This window comes from Balaenoptera physalus, assembly GCF_965194825.1.
Source record: "Balaenoptera physalus genome assembly, chromosome: 2".
Lineage (NCBI taxonomy): Eukaryota > Metazoa > Chordata > Mammalia > Artiodactyla > Balaenopteridae > Balaenoptera > Balaenoptera physalus.
The window spans coordinates 121,861,185-121,882,393 of NC_138883.1; the positions used below are offsets into that span (position 1 = coordinate 121,861,185).

General features: G+C 50.5%; 1 protein-coding gene and 1 long non-coding RNA gene across 2 annotated transcripts; one reads left to right on the plus strand and one right to left on the minus strand.

Moving 5' to 3' along the window:
• Positions 1 to 474: 474 nt before the first annotated feature.
• SH2D7 (SH2 domain containing 7) lies at positions 475 to 10,398 on the minus strand. The gene is made up of 6 exons (XM_082450802.1): positions 10,177 to 10,398; positions 8,726 to 8,815; positions 5,515 to 5,680; positions 5,013 to 5,225; positions 2,984 to 3,643; positions 475 to 1,524 (listed from the first exon to the last, which is right to left on the minus strand). The coding sequence occupies exons 1-6, from the start codon at positions 10,350 to 10,352 to the stop codon at positions 1,474 to 1,476; spliced, it is 1,356 nt and encodes a 451-aa protein (XP_082306928.1). The 5' UTR covers positions 10,353 to 10,398; the 3' UTR covers positions 475 to 1,473.
• A 4,581-nt stretch (positions 10,399 to 14,979) lies between these two features.
• Positions 14,980 to 15,601, plus strand: LOC309655518. Its single transcript, XR_014260877.1, has 2 exons — positions 14,980 to 15,048; positions 15,353 to 15,601. It is a non-coding gene; the product is annotated as an uncharacterized lncRNA (long non-coding RNA).
• Positions 15,602 to 21,209: the final 5,608 nt, after the last annotated feature.

Sequence of the window (21,209 nt, forward strand, 5' to 3'; positions counted from 1 at the left end):
AGTCATTCCGGTGAAGATTTATGGAGTACGAACCATGTATCAGGTACAGGGTGACCAGATCACATAGGGATGGCCAGCAAGCGCCCACTGGCTGGCTCCAAAAACTGCCCAGCAGCGCCCAGGCTGACCCAGGCGGCCAGCCAGGCTTGGGCCTGCCTTAGGAGGGGTGACCAACTGTACAGTCTTGAGCAGGCTGCTGATTTACTCTCAGTCCCTACAACCCCCCTGGGAGGTAGGGACTCTTAGAGCCCCATTTCTCAGAGGGAGACACTGCATAGCCAAGAGGCCGCTGTGGGTAGGTTTTCCCCACAAATGTGAACTTGAGCCACCTCTGCCCAGGGAGGGGGCCCGAGGGGGGCTATGGTGTTCTCTCTGGGGAGGGTTAGTTGCCTGGGGGCAGTGGGCAGGGGCAGCAGCCCAATTGCTCGCCCTTATGGAGGTGGGGACACATGGGTACGAGGGGGAGTGGGATCCCAAGGGAAGGGGACTCAGGAGGAGCCAGGCTGACCTGAGGGAATGGCTGTAGTGAGAGGCCTGAGGGCCCCGTGTGTAGAGCTGATGCCTGGGCAAGGCCTAAGGGCCCCCAGGTGGGTCTGGGTCTCATGGGAGGGGTCTGAGAGCCACCCCTAAAGGCCAAGGCTGGCTGGAGGCAGAGGGCAGATGAGGGTGACCTGATCAGATAGGGATGCCAGCAAGTACCCACTGGCTGGCTCCAGAAACGGACCAGCAGTGCCCAGGCTGACTGGCTGGCAGGTGGCTGCTCCTGTCTGGGTCTCCGTCTCCCCGATCTGCAGCAAAAAGGGTCAGACTGGGGTCTGCCCAGCTTGCATTATGAGGCTGGGCTGAAGGTGGGGGCAGAGAGGGGCTGAGGGGATGGTCCCTGGGAGCCTAGGTGCACCAGGGTCAGAACCATCACCTCCGAGGCTGGGGCTTTGCTGCTACTTCCCTGGTTTCTTGCCCCAACCCCCCTGGGGCAGGAGCAGGGATGTGGCCCTGGGCCCTCCCTCCTTTCTGCTGATGGCGCCACAAGGAGGGGGACTGGTTTTGGTTTCAAGAGCAACTGAATGACATCACTCAGCCAGTTAGGAAAATGCCAGCGCTGCCACAGGGCCTGCCCCACGCTCAGTAAGTGTTCAGTGGTGGGAGGTCAGCACGGTCAATCCGTCCGGGCCCGGCCTGCTCATCTTGGAAATGCGGGTGGCCTTTGGCCAGTCCCCACTCCTCTCGGGCCTTGATTTCCTCTGGATGGGTGGGAGGCACTGGGGAAGCAGGACACAGCCCTGAGCTGCAGGCAGCTGGAAGGTCCCCTCCCATCCTGTCCCCTAGGCTGTCTCGGAGCCTTGTTCCAGAGCAGGCTGGTTCGATCTGAGAGTCCAAGGGGTGCCTTCAAGCAAGCTGAGAGCTTCCCAGTAAGCCCTGGCATAACCCAGATACCGGGAAACCCGCTGGTGAGCTTCAGAAAGCCAGGCCTCCTCAGGATCTGTGCTTCTTGTCTGTGAAGAAGAGCCTCCGGAGCTTGTCAGGCTGCAAGGAGAGAGAAGATGCTAGAGCCTGGGTCCCTGGACAGGGAGGGGAGAGCCAGGCTCAGGGCATCCCTCGGCAGCGACTGGGGGCTTGGGCTCAAGGCCAGAGAAAGGCCAGGTTGGAATAGTGATAGTTGCTCCACCGCCCCTCGCAGTGCCAGAAATTCCACTCCAGCCCTCTGGTTTGGATGAAGGATTCGCCCTCTCTGGCTAAGGAGGCTAGGGGAAAGTGGAGAAGAAAGGCCAAGTCCCCCCTTCCCTCACTGGGTCCCCTGGGGTCCCCAACCCCAGCGCTGTCTGCCCCAGCCATGCCCTAGGTAGAATGGGGGTGGGGTTGTACATGGTGCCACCAGGGACCGGAAGGACTTTGCAGCTAGAGGAAGAGCAGTCATGGGATGTGGCTTCTGTGGTTCTTAGAAAGGCTGTCTGCAGGCAGGATCTGTGGTCCCGGGCGTCAGGACCTCAGAGGCAGCCTTGCACCAGGCGAGCTCCCTGTCCTGTGGTGTGTGGGCACAGCCCTGCCCTGGGGGAGGAGATGGCAGAGCTTCTGGTGAAGGCCTTTCAGCTGGGAGCTCGGGGTTTTGCTGTTCAAGCAGAAGAGGAGGTCTGCACGTGCCCAAGGTCTGAGGCTGTGCCCTTGGGGAGTGGGCTCTCCCAGCTCATTGGCTCCAGGCGTAGGCAAATACGCTGGGGCTGAGGGCTCAGGAGGGTTCCTCTGCCTCCCTGGGAATCCTGACCACCTCCCTCTGCCCTCCTGATCCCTGCTTCCCCTTTTCTCCTTTCTTATCAGAAATCCCCAGGAATAACAGCTGCTCACTGACAGCCATCTCTGGGCGGTGTCCTGAGCACATAAGGATGTCTAGCTTCACCTCCTGGGCAGCCGCCCCTGGACACAGCCATAGGACCAGCCCATTTTACAGATGAGGAAATGGAGATCCTGGGTAAATGCTAAATAAGAATACAGGATGCCCGGTTAAATTTGAACTTCAGATAAATGAGGAATAATTGCACTATTGGGGACATAGTTATGCTTAAAAAAATTACTCATTGTTTATCTGAAGTTCAAATGAACTGGGCGTCTTGTATTTTATCTTGCTAAATCTGGCAATCTTAGTTGTGGGAGAAACTATCTTGCCCAAAGCCACGTGGCTAGGGAGTGGCTGAGCCATGAAAAGGGCCAAGGCAAGTCAGACCTGGAGCCAGGGCCCTTGTCCACCTCTCTGAGGCTCTGAGACGCTTGCAGTGGCCAAGAGGGAGGGACAGGAGTCCTAGTCTGCCACAGAGAAAGACATCAGAAGGGCCTGGAAGCCTCCATCTTACATCCAAACCTAACATCTGCCTCTCCCACCATCTCTAAGCAGAAAAGTTAGGGCTGGAAAGTTCTGGGCAGTGGCAGTGACCTGACCTGCCCATGCCTGAGGGCCACAGGTCCCTCCTACCACCCCACCCATGGAGCCCACCTTATGTGTCCGTCCAGTCTCCTTGCTCCTGGCTGCCGGGATTTGTTCATAGGTGTTCCTGGGCTCTGGGAGCTCCGGGGCCCCCAATATCCTCTCATAGCCACAGTCTGTGGATCCTGAAAGCTTGCTATATGTGGGACTTGCTCCAGGATAGGGGGGCCTGGCTGGGCCACCCCAGCAGACTGTGATCTGCTCGTAGGTACTGCTGCCTTCTTGGTCTGGCACATCCCTGGCCTCTGGGAGGCCTTCTGCCCGGATGAGCTCATAGATGTCTGCAGAACGGCTCAGTTTTGGAGACCCCTGACTCCAGGTAACAGCTGAGGATCCTAGGGCCTCAGAACTGGGGGACAGGAGAAGGCCCCAAGAAGTGGGAGACACTCTAAGGCCCTGGTCTGGGCTCACCCCAGAGAGGGCAGGTCCCAGGCCATCAGGCTTGTTCTGGCTTCCATCTGAGAGTCTCCTCAGGGCCTCCTTGCCTGCGGAGCAGGCCTGGCTGCTGGCTGGAACAGGCCCCTGCCTGCCAGACACATCTGTGCCCCGGCCTAGCCGTGCCTGGTTCATCTTTCTCAGGTCTGCATAGATGATGTTGTTGGGGCCTCCAAAAGACTCGTCCAGAAGGGAAGCACTCCTCTCCGGGAGGGGAGGCACCTTGACGGGGGCCTGGGGAGAGAGCGACAGAACCTCTTAGAGGTTACCCTGTCTCTAAGTTGCCTTCTGGTAAACTGCAGGTCTCTCAGACAAGCTGAGGCCCCTTGTCTTGGGCTCAGTTTACCTGACTGTTACGTGCAGGGGTTGGTTGACATTCGGGGCCCCTGCCAGCTTCACACTCTAGGACTCTGAGTATGGTCCTTATGTTGGCATTCAAGGCCAGGGGTCACGAAATCTACCTCCCACCCAAGATCATCCTGCCCTGCTCCTCTCCCCTCCAGAGTGGTGGTCCCTCAGAGCCCCCTGAGCCCACCCACTCACTGCTCCCTTCCCCTTCAGAATAGTCCACCCCCAAGTCCATCAATTGTGTATTTATTCAACAGATATTTAGTAAGCACTGTGTAGACGCCGTCCTAGGTGCCAAGGGCTCAACGATGAGCAAGCCCACCTCTTGGGAGTTTACATTCTAACCTGGAGATGGGCAACATACTGCTCTGTTGTATAGTTTAATGTGGTTGATGTAATATATGATACAATAATATATCACAAGATAATATACTGTCGGCTCATGATCAGTACTATGAAGAAGAACAAAGCAGAGTAATGGGATAGGGAGAATGGCTGGTAGGAGAGGGGATATTGTCTATAGTTTAGGTGGGCCTCCCTGAGGAAATGACATTTAAGCAGAGAATGGAATGCAGTGAGAGTAGAAGCCATGCAGATGTCTGGTGGGAAGAGCATTCCAGGCAGTGGGTACAGCAAGAGCAAGGGCCCTGAGGTGGGAACGAGGTTGATGTGTTCAAGGGAGAGCCAAAGGCCAATGAGGTTAGAGAAAAGTGAAGAAAGGGGACAGGTAGCAGGGCAATTGGTGAGGCTCTTGTGGACCCTGGTGAAGATTTCAGATTTTATTTTAAACATGAGGAGAATCCCTCGCTGTGATCTGATATATATTAAGAAAAATCTCCGTGAGTCCCTTCTGTGAGTTGCTGTGGAGGAAAATAAAGTACTGACTCACAGGCATCCCACTCTACAGTTTACAAAGGGATTTTTCTGACATTTCATATCCATTCCCTCATTCAAGCCTCACCTGAACCTCAAGATTGGTAAACTGAGGCTCAGAGAGGTTATGTGACTTGTCCAAAGTCACTCAGCTAGAAAGACCAAGCCAAGGTTTGAACCAAATCCACCGGCCAGAGGCAGGCCACAGCATGGGTGAACCACTGGGTAATTCCAAGCTGGGCCGCTCCTCTCTGGGCCTGGCACTCACCCTCCGCAGCCTGAGGGGCTGGCCAGCGTGGCCCCTCCGGGCCTGACGGTGGACGTGGCACCCACATTCCTGGTCTAGCAACCCTGACTCTGGGTAGCCCAGAATCCTCCTCACCTCCATGCTTTCTTCCTTGGAGAGGTTCCAGGGACTTGCATCCAGGCTCTTCTTTTTGTAGAGGAAGGAGACCTGGGGCTTTGGAGAGGGGCAGGGGCTGGCAGCCTTGTCTGGGACCACCGTGGGGGATACTGCAGCAGGCGGGTTTTCCAGGCCCAGATTGGTCTGATGGAGGCCCAGGGTGATGGCGTCATATAGATCACTGTCCTCTAGCTGGAGGCGGTGGGGACACAGCAGGTGTGTGGTCATACACCCCTGGCCAGCCTCTGGCCTCCTGCCAGAGACTGCTGGCCAGAGACTGAAACATTCCCACCAGGTCCCTGACCTCAGGTAGAACGCTTCCTCCATCTCCCCTTCTCAAATAGGGACCATGACCCTGCACTGAGTGCCCCTGGGTGGCAGGAAATAGGGACGGCGAGGAAAGGCATGTGGTCGAGTGGGGGACACCCCTGGCCTGGGCACCCTGCCCCACCCCCCACCCCCCGGGAAGAGAGGTACCTACCCGGGGGCAGGCAGCAGCCAGGGTCTCCCCGAAGGGCTCAAACTGCACATCCTGGTAATGGCGCACGAGCTCGGCCAGGGTGCCGTGGCTCTGGGTGTCCCCTGAGACGAGGTAGCGCCGGTTTCGGAGCTGGTTGATGACAAAATGCCGGCAGCGGTCACTGCCCCTGCAACACAAGCACTTGTGGCCTGGGGCTGCTGACAACCGGCAGCCCTGCCTTGGCCCAGGGCTGGAGCTGACCCGGGGTCATGCTGCCCACTTGGGCCTTGACGTGTTCCTCTGTAAAGTGGAACTTGACATCCAGCAAACCCAGCCTTGCAGGTGATAGGGAGCGGTTTTTCAATGCCCCCCGCCCCCGCACGTCAGTCAGGGAGGAAAGGGCCAGGGCCGGGGTAAGGGGGAGTGAGGCACTCAGCTTGGAGTGTGAATGCAAATTTAAAGGGATGCCACAAAACTCAGTAATCAAGATAACTAATAATGCAATATTTTAGAAAGTCAAAGTTAATACCAAAATATCCATGATGAGCAAAGTATCTAAGGCTTAAAGATGAGGACCGAGCCCACACTTGCACAACTCAGCCTTACTCATCTCACCCAAATCCCAGCCAGGCCGAAAAGATGGAGTTCCAGGTCCCATCTCCACTCCAGCCTGTAAAGTCCCACCCTCTTCATTTTCCTTTTTTATGGAAGAGTAACGTAAACACAGTGAAGTGCACACGTCCTAAGTGTGCAGCTCGATGAATTTCCACATATGAACATTCCCATGTAACCACCACCTAGAGCAGAACAAAACATTTTCCGACTCCCCAGAAGACTCCCTTGTGGCCCCTTCCAGTCAAACGTAGCCACCACTCTGACCCCCATCACCATAGATCAGTTTTGCTTGTTATGGAGTTTCACCTAAATGGAATCATACAGTATTTCTTTTTTGTGTCTGGCTTCTTTCACGCAACGTTATATCTTTGAGATTGATTGATGTCCATGTAGAATTAGCTTCTTTTTTCCCCCCATTGATAGGTAGTATTCCATTTAATTAAAAAAATCCACAATTTATCCATTCTGCTGATGGACATTTAGATTATTTCCACATCTGGGCAATTATAAATAAAGCTGCTCTGAACATTCTTGTACATGGCTTTTGCTGAATATATGTATTCATTGCTATTGAGAATATCCCAGGAAGGAGAATTGGGTGAGGGATGCACGTATGTTTAGCTTTAGTAGATTATGCCGAATTGTTTTCTAAAATCATTGCCAAGTATGAGAGTTACAGTTGCTCTGCATCTTCACCAACTATTAGGTAGCCTCTGTCTTTCCACTGTAGCCAGTCATTGTGGTTTTAGTTTCTATTTCCCTGATTGCTAAAGCTGCTGAACACCAGTACGCTCACTGCCCTTTTGGACCCTCTTTTAGGAAGTGCCTTTATTTTGCCTGTGTCATCTTTGTCTCATTGATTTGCAGGAGTTCTTCATATAATCTGGATATGAGTCTTTTATTAGGTGTATGTATTACAATACAAAACCTCTCCAGCACTGTGGCTTGTCCTTTTATTCACTGAATGGTATCTTCTGATTAACAAAAGTTCTTAATTTTAAAGAAATCCAATTTGTTAACCTTCTCTTTTATGGTCAGTACTCTTGTGTCTCGTTTAAGAAATCTTTGCCTGTCTCAAAGTCATGAAAAATATTTCCTATGTTTTCTTTTCCTATGTTTTCTTTTGCTTTTCTCACTTGGGTCTGTGAACCATCTAGAATTAATTTCTCTGTATGGTGTGAGGTGGGGGTCATTTTTTTCCATTTGGATATCCAATTGCTCCTGTACCACTTACTGAAAAAACCAGCCTCCCCATACTCCTCCCCCCTGGCCCCCCCCCCCGCCCTCCCCCCTGCTGAATTGCAGTGGCGCCTCTGTTGCAAATCAGGTAACCAAATGTGGGGGACTGTTTCTGGATTCCACTGGGCTATTTGTATATCTTTGTGCAGCCCCACTTTGATCTCTTTAATAAGCTGGCACTCCACCTAAGATCATGTTTGAAAAAAAAAAGCCCTGATGCTGAAAAGACATTTGAAAACTGCTGAGTTTGTATATTTCAAAGTGCTGAGGACCATACCTGGCACATAGAGTAACAATAACTATTTTAATAATGACTAACATTTATTTATTTACTATGTTCCAGACACTGTACCAAGCACTTTTAAAGGTATAAACTCATCAAACCCATTCAACAATCCTTTGCAATATTCCCATTTTACAGATGAGGACATGTAGGTGCGGAGAGGCAAAGTGACTTGCTCAAGATCAGGATTTGAACTGGGGCAATCTGAACAGATGATAATTTTGAATCTGAATCTGAGGACTTTGAGATTTGCCCTAGAGCCCCAGCCTCCCTCCCTACCTAACTAGGGGTGGGGGAGGGAACTTCTTCCTTTTTCTGCCTTTCCACACCCAACCTACCCTTGGGACGGACTCTGACATCACCACCTCTGACTTCATCCTGGCCATCTTATCTCCTCTTCTCCATACCCACTGCCTTACCCTAGCCCAAGCTTCCTCATCTAGCCCAGACCTCACCCCTCAGTGGTCCCCACTGCCCCCATTACCTCCAGCACCTGTCTTGAGTCCTCCTTCCATAGGCTGCCTGAAGTATCCTCACAAAACCTAAGTCTGACCAGGTGACCCTTCATTGTCTACAGACATAGCCAGGCATCCAAGGCCGTCCTGAGCTGCCCTCAGCCTTCCTCTCCAGGCATTGTTCCACTGGAACCATGTGTCCTTCTGCCTGCGGCAACTTGTGGCTTCCAACACCTTATTCTGCCCTGTCTCTGTTCTTTTGCATATGCAGTTCAATCTATTGGAAATGCCTTCCTAAACCCCAATCACACCTCCTTTTCTGCCCATCAAGTTGCTGTTCTTCCTTCTATCCTGTGCTCAAAATCCACCTCTGTGAAGCCTTCCCCAGCTTCCCATCAGGAGGAGGTTCTCCCCTGCCCCCCACCAACTCACCCCCTTGAAGGTGGGTGCTTCATCCTAGTATATGGCCGGTGCTGCTCAGAAAATGTCTGATGGACATGGACGGATGACTGAGGGAGTGAAGGAGTCAGGGCCCAGGGAAAGCCCAGCAGTGTGGGCTGGTGGAGATTCCAAGCTTATCTGCAAGACTGGCTTGTGGAGCCAGAGCCTGCCTGCCTTTGCAGAGGGCTTCCTTTCTTACCTGTAGGACAAGATGTAGCCAGTGGCCTGGTCGCTGAGGCGGATGAGGAAGGAGCCAAGAGCTTTGTCCCTGAGCAGCTGCTCTGTCTGCCTGGGCAGAGGACATGCCGTTAGCTGGGGCTGGGTCCCCACAGCAGCAGGAGCAGCCTGACTTAGACCAGCCTCAGAGTCCCTGATAGCCCCAGACCCAGTGCACAGATCTCCAACCCTTTATAGAGAACTCACTCAGACTTTCGGCTGGTTCTGTGGTCGGTCTGGGTTCAGTCAAGCAAACTCAAGACTCAGTCTGGGGCTGGCTGGGTTGGAATCCTGAGGTCACATACACACACACCCCGCCCCCACTACTGCCTCACCAGCAGGCACAATAGCCACTGCCCCTCTCCACCTGAATGTCCCTGCAGGAAGAAGGAATCCATATAGCTGGAGATTTTTAGGTTTGTGGGATCCTTGCCTCAGGACTGCTGTGTACAGTTGTGCAGGATGTGTACCACACAGTAGTTTCTGCAGGGAGAAGGCGTTGGTATGTCTGGAGCCTGACCACGACGGCAACTCATAGGTTCTCATCCCCCTCACTTGCATGTCCCCTTCAGCCTCAGGCAGCTACGAATAGCTCTAAACGATGCCAAGGATTTTGGAGGCATGGTGGAAATTCCAGCTGTCTTCTGGTTTGGCAGTACATAGACCAGATATTTCCTCACCCACTTATTCACCATATACTAGCTGAATGCCTGCTCTATGCGGGACCAGCTACAAACTTTGCAGGGCTCAGTACTAAATGAAAACCTGGAGCCCCTTACTCAAAAAGTAAGAATTTCAACATGGTGACGGCCGCATGTTCAGCCAAGACTGGGGCCCTTCTGAGCAGAGGGCCCTGTGTTACAGCACACGTCAATGCCCGTGAAGCTGTGCCTGCTTCAATGCCAGGTGCTGGGCCAGGAGGACCTAATGAGTGGTTGCATTTGTCATTCCTTCAGCTAGTGCTTTGGCAGCTTGGAGATCCAGCCCAATCAGAAAGCCAGCCTCCACATCTTGGCCCTTATTCCTAGAGTAACTGTATATCCAGGTTCGCCTGGGAGAGTCCCCACTTAAAATAGTTCTCCTAGTAAGTCCTCTTACTAACAGTGCTCTGGTTTGGATGATGAATGAAACAGTCCCCCTAGTAATTCATCAGGTTATCCGGAGCTGTTCTGAACGCATCCTGCTCTAGCCTGCCCCTCTCTGTTTCTCTGGCAGCCTGACAGCCCCAGCCATCCCAGCCCTACACTCAGAGCCGGGGCCAGTGCCTTCACCCACCTTGCCCACAGAAGTGGCTGTCAGAGAACTCGGCATTCCTCAGTCTGTTCCCCCACCCACTGCTTCCTGGGGTCCCTGCCTAGCCCAGGGAAAGGGGCTAGCCCCTCGGCCCTGGGGGTCTAGGGGCCACGCTGGGCACGTGGACAGGGGCAGCCTTACTTGCGGGTGATGAATCCGTGAAACCAGGGGGGCAGGGCTCCATTCTGCAGAATGAGGGGGGCCTGCGTCTCCGTGAACCACCTCAGGGCCAGCTCCTGCAGCTCAGCCAGGGCCTGGCTGTCCCCGGCCCCCTCGGGCCCCCTGACCAGGCTGAGCTGCCTCAGGTGGTCCTCCATTCTGGCGAGCACTGATGTGGAAGCAGAGCCCAGACCGCCCGTACGCCTCTATATCTGTGTGCACCCCGGCTCATTTGCCTGAGTCCATGCCCTCCCCAACCACCCGCGGCACCCAGGAGCCCTATTGTCACCTCTGACCATATGCGGCTGGTTCTCCTCTCTGATGCTCTGAGGCGGGGCACCTTGGCTGTCTGGAGACATTGGGGGAGGGTCACATTAGCAGTCAGAGAGGGGCAGGAGAGGGATCCCTGACTTCCTGGCTAGCAGATGAGCTGCCCCACTGCGTTTGGCCCCTTCGCCCAACCTCCGGTCTTTGTCTCAGCTAAAGACCAGACTCTGGCTAAAGTCCAGGCACTGCCACTGTTAGCAAAGTGGTGAATTTAAATTCTACTTATCCTTCCTTCATGGCGGCCACTTGTATCTTGGTGAAGTTCTGGGCTGATTAATTCCTCTTTCCACTCAAGATTTATTGTCTACTGTGTGCCACGTACATCTGGGCCCTGGGAATAAAGCAGCAACCAAAACAGCATTTTGCCTCATGGCACATATGTTCTAGTGGAAGGAGACAGATAATAAACAAATACATATATAGAATATGGGGTCAAGTGTAATAAGCACTCCAAGAAAAAGGGAGAGGAAGAAGAGGGCATGGATTTTGTTATTTAGATAGGGGGTCAGGTAGGGAGTCAGGGTTGGGGGAAGCCTTGCCCAGGAGGTGCTACTGGAACAGTGAAAGAGAGTGCCAGGCAGGTACCTGGGGGAAGAGATGCTGCTCCCAGCAGAGGGAAGAGCAAGTACAAAGACTATGAGGTGGGACTCTGCTGGAGGTCCTGAAAAACAACCCAGAAGCTCATGTGGCTGGAGGAAGAGCCCTTTGGAGTAGCTGGGACCCCTAGAAGGGCTGCCATAAGGCTTTTGAGAGGAAGCATTGCACCAGTTAAGGCCCAGGATATTTGTTCACGCAAACATCCCTGAATCTCTAGTGTGTTTCCGAGTTTCACAGCAGAAATCCAGGCTCGGTTGACAGTGAGGCAGGGAGTGTTGCAAACAGTCAACCCCAAGGATCTGGGTTAGAATCCCGCTTCCATCACACTGGCACAGGCCTCAAGGCAGTTTCTAAGTGGTTGCAGATAGCTCAATTTCTTCATCTGTAGAATGGGAATAATTTTTAAAAAGCTACTTTCTAGACTCTAGGGTCATTATGACAAGTAAACGAGATAGCGTAATAGTTAAGAATGAGGGAACATATATATAAATTCCAAAACAGGCAGAACTGACCGATGCCAATAGGAGTTAGGATAGTGTTTACCTTGGGGAGTGTATGACCAGGAAGGGCTGAGGAGCTGCTAGGGGCTGATCACGTTCTATTTCCTGATCTGGGTGGCGTGTTAGGTGAGTGTATTGACTTTGTGAAAATTCATTGAGCTCTGCACTCATGAGCTATGCAGTTTTCTATGTATATATTCTACTTCAACAAAACAGCTCATTTGTAAAAAATGAGGATGCTACAGCCATATTTCTTTGGTTCCAGTTCCAGCTGACCAGCTATGGGACATTGAGCAAATGACTTAATTTTTCTGGTCTTCAGTGTCATCATCTTTGAAACAGGGAGGAAGAACATGACCTGTTGTTTGGAAGGTAAAATGCGTTAAGTCTTCAGAACAGAGTTTGGAACGTAAGCTATCAGCATTAGCTATTACTCTGATGATGATGATGATGATGATGTAATGACTCTGAAATACAGTGGGTTCTCCCCTATTGGTAACTATTTTCGTTATTACTATTATTATCATTATTATTTCATCATGGTCATTCTCAAATCAAAATAAAAATACCAATGGCAAGTGTGTGATACATATGATTTAGAGAAAAGGTCAGGGCATGAGGCATACCTGCAACCTCAACCTGGACAGCTCATTCCCTGTCTTTGAGACTCATTTTCCACCTCTGTAAAAAGGGTTGCAGGGCATCCACTTGTCTCACCTGTCGATGGAGTGAAATACTGCAGGTCATGCTCTTCACACAGGGACAGGCCCACGGGCACATAGCAAGTGTTCCCGAGGGTCAGCTACCGGGAACATCACTTTTATAAACAATTTCCAGCCTTGACAGAGAGGAATCAACTCCAGCCAGGGGACACCGAGAGGGATTCACATACTTGTGAAATGGTCTTCCTGTCACAGATATAAGCCAGGGATATACTGGGGTCATAATGGAAATCCCAGGGCCAAACTAGCAAGGACTGGAATTTCCTAATGTGGGGTGGGGGAGGAGTAGCAGTGGATTACATCTTTATCTTCCCCAATCTCTAACTGAAATTCAGCATTTCCTTCCATGGTGAGTGCAGAGAACAAATCTTATTAGTGTTCGTAGCACCTGTGACTTTGTCACCAAAGGAAATCACAGATATTTTCATATCACATTACAGCTGCTGCAGACATCTTGAGATATTGATTTTGCTCATTACCCCAAGATTATAATAATTAGACCCAAAGCTGGATCTTGATATTTAACATGCTAATAAAGAAGCACATCGTATTACTACATCACAGATATTTAGATAACCTTATTTCAAGATGATTGATTTCCACTGTAATTCTATGTATTTTATTTTGTGCATTTAAAAATATTATTCTGAGAAAAAGTTCATGAGCTTTACCAGATACCAAAGAGGTCCATGGCCCAAAAAAGGCCAAGGAAGCTGGGGTCTGACCCAGAGTTGGTTTGCTGCCAACATGAGGTCCTGGAGGTATTCAAATACAAAGAAATGTGTTTCTATAATTTTCCATGAGGTGTTCTCTCTCCACCTTCGTTTTAGGTGGGGCACTTTTATGAGCAGAACCTGGCCATTTGCATAAGAAGACAAAGGGTTTGTGTACTGGAAGGGGGAGCCCAGGATGGCTGCAGGACAGATGTGAAGATTCCAAGGTCAGGCAAATAAAGGAGAGTCTATTTTTATACTCAGAGGAAATGGGGGTGAGGAGGGGTTGAAGCCAGGTTTGCAGGCGTCAAGAGAGCTCTGTGAAAGATTGGGGATGGGTTTTCTCTGACAGCGCTCCACATCCCACTGTTCAGTTCATCACCTGTGCTCACCTACTAAGGGCTGGGTCCTGGGACAGAGAGAGGACCCTGGAGCAGCCCCTCCCTCCTTCTCCAACCCTGGGTGCCCAGAGGTGTCCAGAGAGGAACTAAGAGGATTCAGGCTCTGCAGTCAGACTAAGCGACTTAAGAATCCTGGTTCCCCCTTTGCCGGCTTTGTGAGTCTGGAGGAGGTACTTCACTTTGCTGTGTCTCAGTTTCTCATCTGTAAAAATGAAAGGGAGAAAAAGTATGCACCTGGTAGGGTTTGGGGATCCAGTGAGCTGATCCGATGCAAGGGAGTGGTGGGGAGGCATGGTGCACATGCAATAAGCATCAGCCCCAGCTCCAAGTCATCCCCCTGCTGGGAAGTCCCCAGAATTCTAAGTCTCTGTCTGTCTCATCGAAACTTCCTTGTCCTAGGTTCTCCATCAAGGTCATGCTTCTCCTGTAGGACCAATAGATGGTAATGGATTATCCATTAAATTACTCTCTCCCGAGGATGCTCAGTCTGGCATGCCTTCTCAGGAGGAAAGCGCTCAGATTTCTCCAGAAAGATGCTCAGGGTCAGTGTCTTTCCAGCTGTTTTGATGAAAGCCCACTGAGTATGGCCAGAACCCCAGCACTAACGCTGCCACTCCTTCTTTCTTGAGCCTGTGCAGTGGGAACATAGTACATGGCCAAGTGCTGCTGGCAGCCAGCCTCCTGGGTAGAATGCCAAAGTGGGCTTTTCAGTAAATTCTAGTCATATGTTCATTTTAGTTTATGAACACTGCATTTTTGTGCCCCTTAGTTAGTTATTCCATTAGAATTTGTTCCACAATAGTAGTGAGTGGAGAATGAATGATCCTATTTCTTTTTTCTCAGATTGTCTGCCTTATTCTCCACTGTATGCTGTGCCTAGAATAGTGCTTGGCACTGTTAGATGCTCAATAGGTATATTTTATTTTATTTTATTTTTTGGATGTGGACCATTTTTTGTTAGTCTTTATTGAATTTGTTACAATATTGCTTCTGTTTTATGTTTTGGTTTTTTGGTCGTGAGGCACGTGGGATCTCAGCTCCCCGACCAGGGATCGAACCGGTACCCCCTGCACTGGAAGGTGAAGTCCTAACCACTGGACCACCAGGGAGGTCCTGGTATATTTTAAATTATCATCCAAATTCGTGATACAGCCACACGGTTTTTAAAAATAAAAAGTGTAAAAAAGGTATCAGTAAAAATGTTCTCCTTCTAGGCATTAACCCCCATCTACCCAGTTCCATTTCATTCCCACAAGGAACCACTGTTATTCATTTCTTGAATGTTCTTCCTGGGTTTCTTTATGCTTATTCAAGTAAATATGTATATTCTGATTTTCCTCCCTTTGTTATATAAGGGGAGAATCCTATGCAGTGTTCTGCACCTTGCTTTGTAAAACTATTTAGTAATATATCTTAGAGTTCCTTTCATAAGAGTACATAGAGGGATGTCATTCTTTTTGTTGCAGCTGCGTGGCTGCACCATCATTTTTGTAACTGGTCCCCTACTAACGATCATTTGGGTTGTTTCCAGTGTTTTTATATTTCCAACAATGCAGCAGTGGATGACGTTATACAGATTTGATTAAACATAAGAGTGAGTACATCCATGGAACACATTCCCAGAAGAGAGATTGCTCAGTCAAAAGGGTATTTGCATTTGTCATTTTGATAGATGTTGCCAAATTGCCTCCTTTAGGGGTTGTAGTCATTTACGCTCAGGAAATATTGAATGAACGAATAGACGAATAAATAATATATCCAAGCTCAGACACTTGGGGGCCCCCAGCTTGCAAGAAAAACTGGGAGGGGGCCGATGCTGACTCAGAGAGGTCACCAATTTTACCGTGACTCTTTCGGCACCTTGATGTCACTGAGCAAGCTCATCTTTTCACCTGTAGATCATGGCTGTTGGGGTCGGAGGGCAGTACCCAGAGATGCTCCCTACAGACGTCTTTCCACCAAACAGGAGTCCTGTTTCATTCACAGGACAACGGCCAGGTACTGAGAACTTTACAAGGGCTGATTAAAATGTCTGAGACCTGAAAAACAACAACAACAACAAAACAACTCTACCACTATTGGCTCCAAAATCCAAAAGGAGAAAACTGCAAAATCACAACAAATGAATAATAAATATCTATACAATATATTGTTGCATCAGCTTCATTTAGTGTTCATAAAAGTTTCATCATATCTGAAAATGGTTTGGAGGTCAGATTGTCTTACCTCACAAGAATCCCCAAGTGTTCAGGAAAACTGCCAACAGACTGTTACCAATTGTCAATTAAATGAATTCTCAAAGCCAAATCATTCCAAAGGAAAATTATAAAAGTAATCATTTCTAAAAAGTTCAAAGTAAAGAAAAATTATATACAGTATTATACATAAGATATATAGAATATTATGTCATATATAATATACACATGTAATGTTAATACTATAGTTATATATAATATAAAATATTAATTAATATTATATTGTATATAATTTTAAAATTTCAAATGTGGCTGTGTCATTAAATTTATTCATTTATTTATTTGCTACATAGTGAGAGGCAGACTCCAAAAGCAAGAGTGCCTCGGGCCTACCAAGGTGTGAAGAATACTGCCAGCCCCACCTACTCCACAGAGTACCCCTGCTCTGGGACTGTGGGCTCCTGACAACCCCGGAGGAAAGGGAACCCACCCCTCAGATCAGAGGCGCTCCCCCGTCGGGTGTACCTCTCAGTTTTAGCAGCAAGAACAAGACGTAAATTTATTTCTCTATAGATTATCTGGCCTCACCAGTGAGTAGTTCTGAGTCCCACGCAAAAATGAAAATCTACAGAATTGCATGCTGTCTGCTCATGAGAACTAAAGAAGGGACGGGTATGTAGGGATCAGTTTAGGGCCCGTTGGGAAGATCAGGGGCCAAGGACCATATGTTGGAACTCTTGTTCTATAGTTTCTTGGAGGCCAGATGGCCGCCACGGGTCCTGGCACACCTGACAGCTTGGACAGCTGCAGCTGCCCCTCCCTTAGTCCTGTCCCCGTCTCCCTCCCCTCACTTCACAGCCGGGAAATGGAGGCCCACAGTAGATCTATAACGATGTTGAGCCCCTATCATGTGCTAAACACTTCAAATACATACATATGATTGCCTTTCCTCTTTATAACAGGTAGACGAGGTAGCATTACTGTCTCCATTTGTCCTCATTGTAAAGATGGGAAACTGAGACTCAGGACTGGAAATGGCCTGCTTGAGACAAAGAGTAAGTCAGTGGCAGGGCTCGGACCAGAACCTGGGTGTCCCAGCCCAGTTCCTAATAAATATGCTGCATCTGCCTTCCATGTCTTTGCTCTTGACATCTCCCCTACCTGGGGCTCCTTTCCTTGCTACTCAAATTCTATAAGTACCTACAAAATGCCCTGAATCAAAATTAATAAATATTTTGTCAATATATTCAAACTTCAAAATACAAAACAAATCTTAAAACGTTCTCCTCTTCACTCCAAGATCGGCTCTTTCTGGGTCTCCTCACTGCCCATTTTCACATCCTGACTGCCTTCTGGGACCTTCCCTCCAAGGTCTTGTCTCCTTATTGCTTTGCTTGCACAAGCACCTTTTAAACTCCTTTGGAAACCCCTTTACCCAACCAGGATGATGTCTAAACCTCTATCATTAGAACAGCATCTCTTCAAGACTTCAATGAAAATGCCCCCACCTCCCAGGCTGGGCCTCACAGTGGAGGCTGCAGTCCTAGCGCTTGTGTGAGCAGGGAGGAAGAATCTGAGCTCAAGTTTGGCTGAGGGAAGGGGATCCTGGGAAGGGGACGGCAAGAGGGCCCCTGGGAAAGGTGAGTGGGGAAGGCAGAAGGGCTTACAGTATCCTGAGCACAGTGCCAGGCCCAGAAACAGGACAGTGACCTGAAAGGACAGGGCCTCTGCAGCTACAGCCCCATTGCCTCCCCTGGGGTCCAGTTCTCACCTGCTCCCTGGGCAATGTGGCTTTCCCTAACTCCTATGCGGGCCTCTCACGCAGCCCCTGCAAGCCTTCCACCCCCCATCAGCTCCCAGGGGCACCCAAGCCTCTACCTATCTGAGCCCTGGCTACCTGGTCCTCGGGGCTGGGAGCTTGCCCAGCACCCCAGATGCCTTCCCTTCAGGAAAGAGAACCACAGGTGTGTAGATTTGCCTGCCAATTTGGTAGGGAAATGAGGCATCCTGGAAGCTGGAGACGGCAAATCTAGGCCGAGAGGGTCCCATTTGGGAGCTCCCCTGTCTGAAGCTCCCCCACCTGCCTAGACCAAGAGCTTCCTGCAGCAGGGGCCAGGCCCACTCCTTTTCAGAGTTTCAGCATCACTCAACACCAGGCGGAGGCAAAGAGCAGAGGCTGGCGATGTTTACTGAATGAATCAGCTACCATTCTGAGGCCTTAACACCCATCAGGGACTGTGTCAAATGCTTTGCATTTGTTATCTCGTTTAAGCCTCACAACAGCTCTAGAAGGTAAATGCTATTATTATGCCCCATTCTATAGATGAGGAAACTGAGGCAACGGGAGGCTGGGTGATCCACCTAATGTCACACAGCCCCTCCTTTATTTGGGAAACCGTCCCCCCCAACTGCCAGAGGGCAGGCAGCGTGGTGCAGGGCTGTGTGGAAGCACGTGGACAGCCCTCTCCCTGGTGGTGGTGGGGTCTCCCTGTGGGAGCTGTTCACCCTGGTCAGTGCAGCCTCTGCTCTGAAGACGGTCTTGCTCTCCCTGTTCCCTCTCCCACCCTCCAGTGCTCCGCCCATTCACAGCTCCGGTACACCAGCCTTGCCCCATGAACTCTAGTCCCCTCTCCATCCAGGCCAACTTCCTCCAGATGTGCTCCGGGTTGAGCAAGGCCCCACCAAGGTTGCACTGTGTCCCGCCCCCACCCCTCACCGAAAATGGAGCCAGCTCTGCCAGTACTCTCTGCCTCAGGCACAGAAGGCCTCCATTGGTGCCATCTGTGTGTGGCAGGGTGGTTAGGGCAGCTTCTCCAGCAGGGCTGGGGAAGATGCAAAGTGGTCATGCTTGCACTGACCAGAGTGGGCTGCCAGGCCTGCAGGATGAGATAGCACCCTGAAGGGAAGGGTTAGGTAGGTTGTAATGGCTGGAAGAATCAAGAGACCTTTGAGCATGGAGGCTCAAAAAAACAGAGCCTCTGCTGGCCTGGGGAGCTATAGGGAGAATGACCACAGGCCCTCACAGCTGTGCCTCATGCCACTGATACATTTCAGAGCAGGTGGGGCAGGGCTCTTGGAGATCACCTTGCCATCCATTCCCTCGTGGAATAGGTGGGAAACTGCAGCCCAGAGAGGGCACAGACACACCGAAGGACACACAGCATATCAGGTGGTAAGGTCTATGTTCCTCTCTGGGCTCCCCACGGGATTGTGGGCTCCTCCTGTGGCAGGTCGGTGTCTTAGTCAGCTCTGTCCCCTGGGGTCTGAGAGATGCAAAGGCAATGTGGCTGGGTGCTTCCTCAGAGGCCTCTCACCCTGTCCTTCTCTGGGGAAACTGGACTAGGATGAGTCACTGGCTCTGTGTTCCCCGGGGTTCGCCCAGAGGCTGGCCATGTGGGACCAAGTTCACTGCTCAAATTTCCTCTTTTTAGTAAACAGCAGCCACTCCCTCCTGGGTTGGCCATTTCCTCCTGGTCGCTGGTTCCTGAGAGGCTCGAGGGGGCAGGGGCTCACATGGGCAGGCAGGGCAGACCCTCTGGCACCAAACTCACCCGTACTGGACATGGGGGAAGCATGCAGGCTGTGTAAAGCTGGCGTCTGACCACAGGACATTGACCTTTAATCTAAGAGACTTTGGAAACTGCAAAATGTCAATAAGCCATCAAAGAAGGGTGCCAAGGAATTAGGAACCACCAGGGGCAGGCCCAGAAGGTCCATGTAGGAGGGCCTGGAGGGGGGTGATCTGGTTAGAAAAGGGTGGAAACTGAAGCTGCATTTGTTTAGCATTTTACACAAAATATAAAAATTTGTCCAAAATAAAGTTGGAGAGAGGTGTTAAGAGAGACGAGATGAAGATTCACTGTCCAGCCCCCTTCAGCTTGTAGCTTTAGGAATGGTGGGTGAGACAATGCAGGATTTGCTCACGAAATAACCAGCATCCCAGGGTGGCCCGGAGAGAACTGGCAGGGCGGGGGTCCTGGGAGAAGTCTGGAGGATCCAGAGGGTGTTGGGGTCTGTCCTGGAGCCTTGGGCCTCTTCTGCTTGCCTCTGCAGAAACGTGGGGCCCTCCAGAGGCCTCTGCTGAGATGTTGCCACTGGCTTTGAGGCCTCCACACTTTGCCTTTCTCATTGGGGTCTCTGGGCTTGTGGCTGAGCAGCCTCCTCAGAGGGCCACATTCTGGGCCTGGCCAGAGCCTGGCAAAGGGCCAGGAGAGTTTAGATATAGTCTTTATCAATAGATAGTGTAGGTGCAGCACCTGGGTCTGCCAGCTTTCAAGGGGCCTAGGAAATGTTTGTAGCCTAAGAAAAAGATAATGGCTGCAAAACCCAAGAAAAAGGGGAAAATCAAAATTAATAAGTATTTCATTAAATGTCTACAAAGTGTAACATTATGTCAACTTCATAGTTATCATAAAAATGTCACTCCCGTTGAAAACAATTTATAGGTTGGGTTTTTTCTCACTCAGCCAGGATTCCCAATAGACATGATGACTGCCAAGATATGGTAGCCAAACGTAAATTAAAATGAATTCCTCGTAGTCAGATACTATCCAGAGCATAATTCTAGAAATTCCTTCAAACATTTTTAGAGCAAAAATTATGTTTATTATGGGATGTGGAGCATTTTAATATGTTTGATATGATATGGGGTGTGGCCTCCATAAGGAAGAGGGGAGGGCCTGCGAGCATGTTAAAATGACAGGGAGAGAGTGGAAGTTCAAGTGCAGGAGGGTCAGGCTTGAGGCCAGCTTGCCCACTGAGAAGCACAGACACCAGCTCTGGGAGGGACGGCAAAGGTCTCTTGTCTAGTACCATTTGCCCAGCCCCGGCCAGCCAGGCCAAACTCTTGCCCAGGGTGGGGGGCTCACTCCTGCCACCCGTGAAGGATGCCTTCCTCCTGCCTAGCAGGTATCTGCCTCCACCAGATACCCCACAGGGCTTAGTTCTATCCTCTCAGTCGACAGTCTCCGGTCACCCCTACTTTTGCACAACTCACTGACAGAGCTGAGGGCGGAGGTGGGCTGTACCCCACTCCTGCCCTGCGGCCTCCCGTATACCTCCTGTGTGTAGCTGTGTACTGCAGTCTCAGTTCTCCCAGATCTTCCCCTTTCCATAGCATTTCCCGGTCACATCCCACCCTGGCTGCCTTCCCCACAAGCCAATTAATCACAGCCCCTCTTGCCCATGGCAAGACCCAAATTAAACATGGTTCCCTCACTCCTGAGGGTGGCCCATCCCATCCCGGCAGTGCATTCTCTGGCCTCCCATGTGTTGGGGCTGCTAGAGCCCCCTCTCTGAACCTGTTGATTTCAAAGGACATCAATGCTAACTGTATAATAATAATAATAATAATAATTGATATACTGAGTGCTTACTATGTAAGCACTTTTACATGATCTTGTAATCCTTACAAGAACAATGGTATGAAGTAGCTACCTATACTGTCCCCATTTTATAGATGAAGAGACTGAGGCTCAGAGAGGTAAAATAACTTGCCCAAAGTCACACCTCTGATCAGTGGCAGAGCTAGGAGACAAATTCCATCAGTCTGCACTCAAAG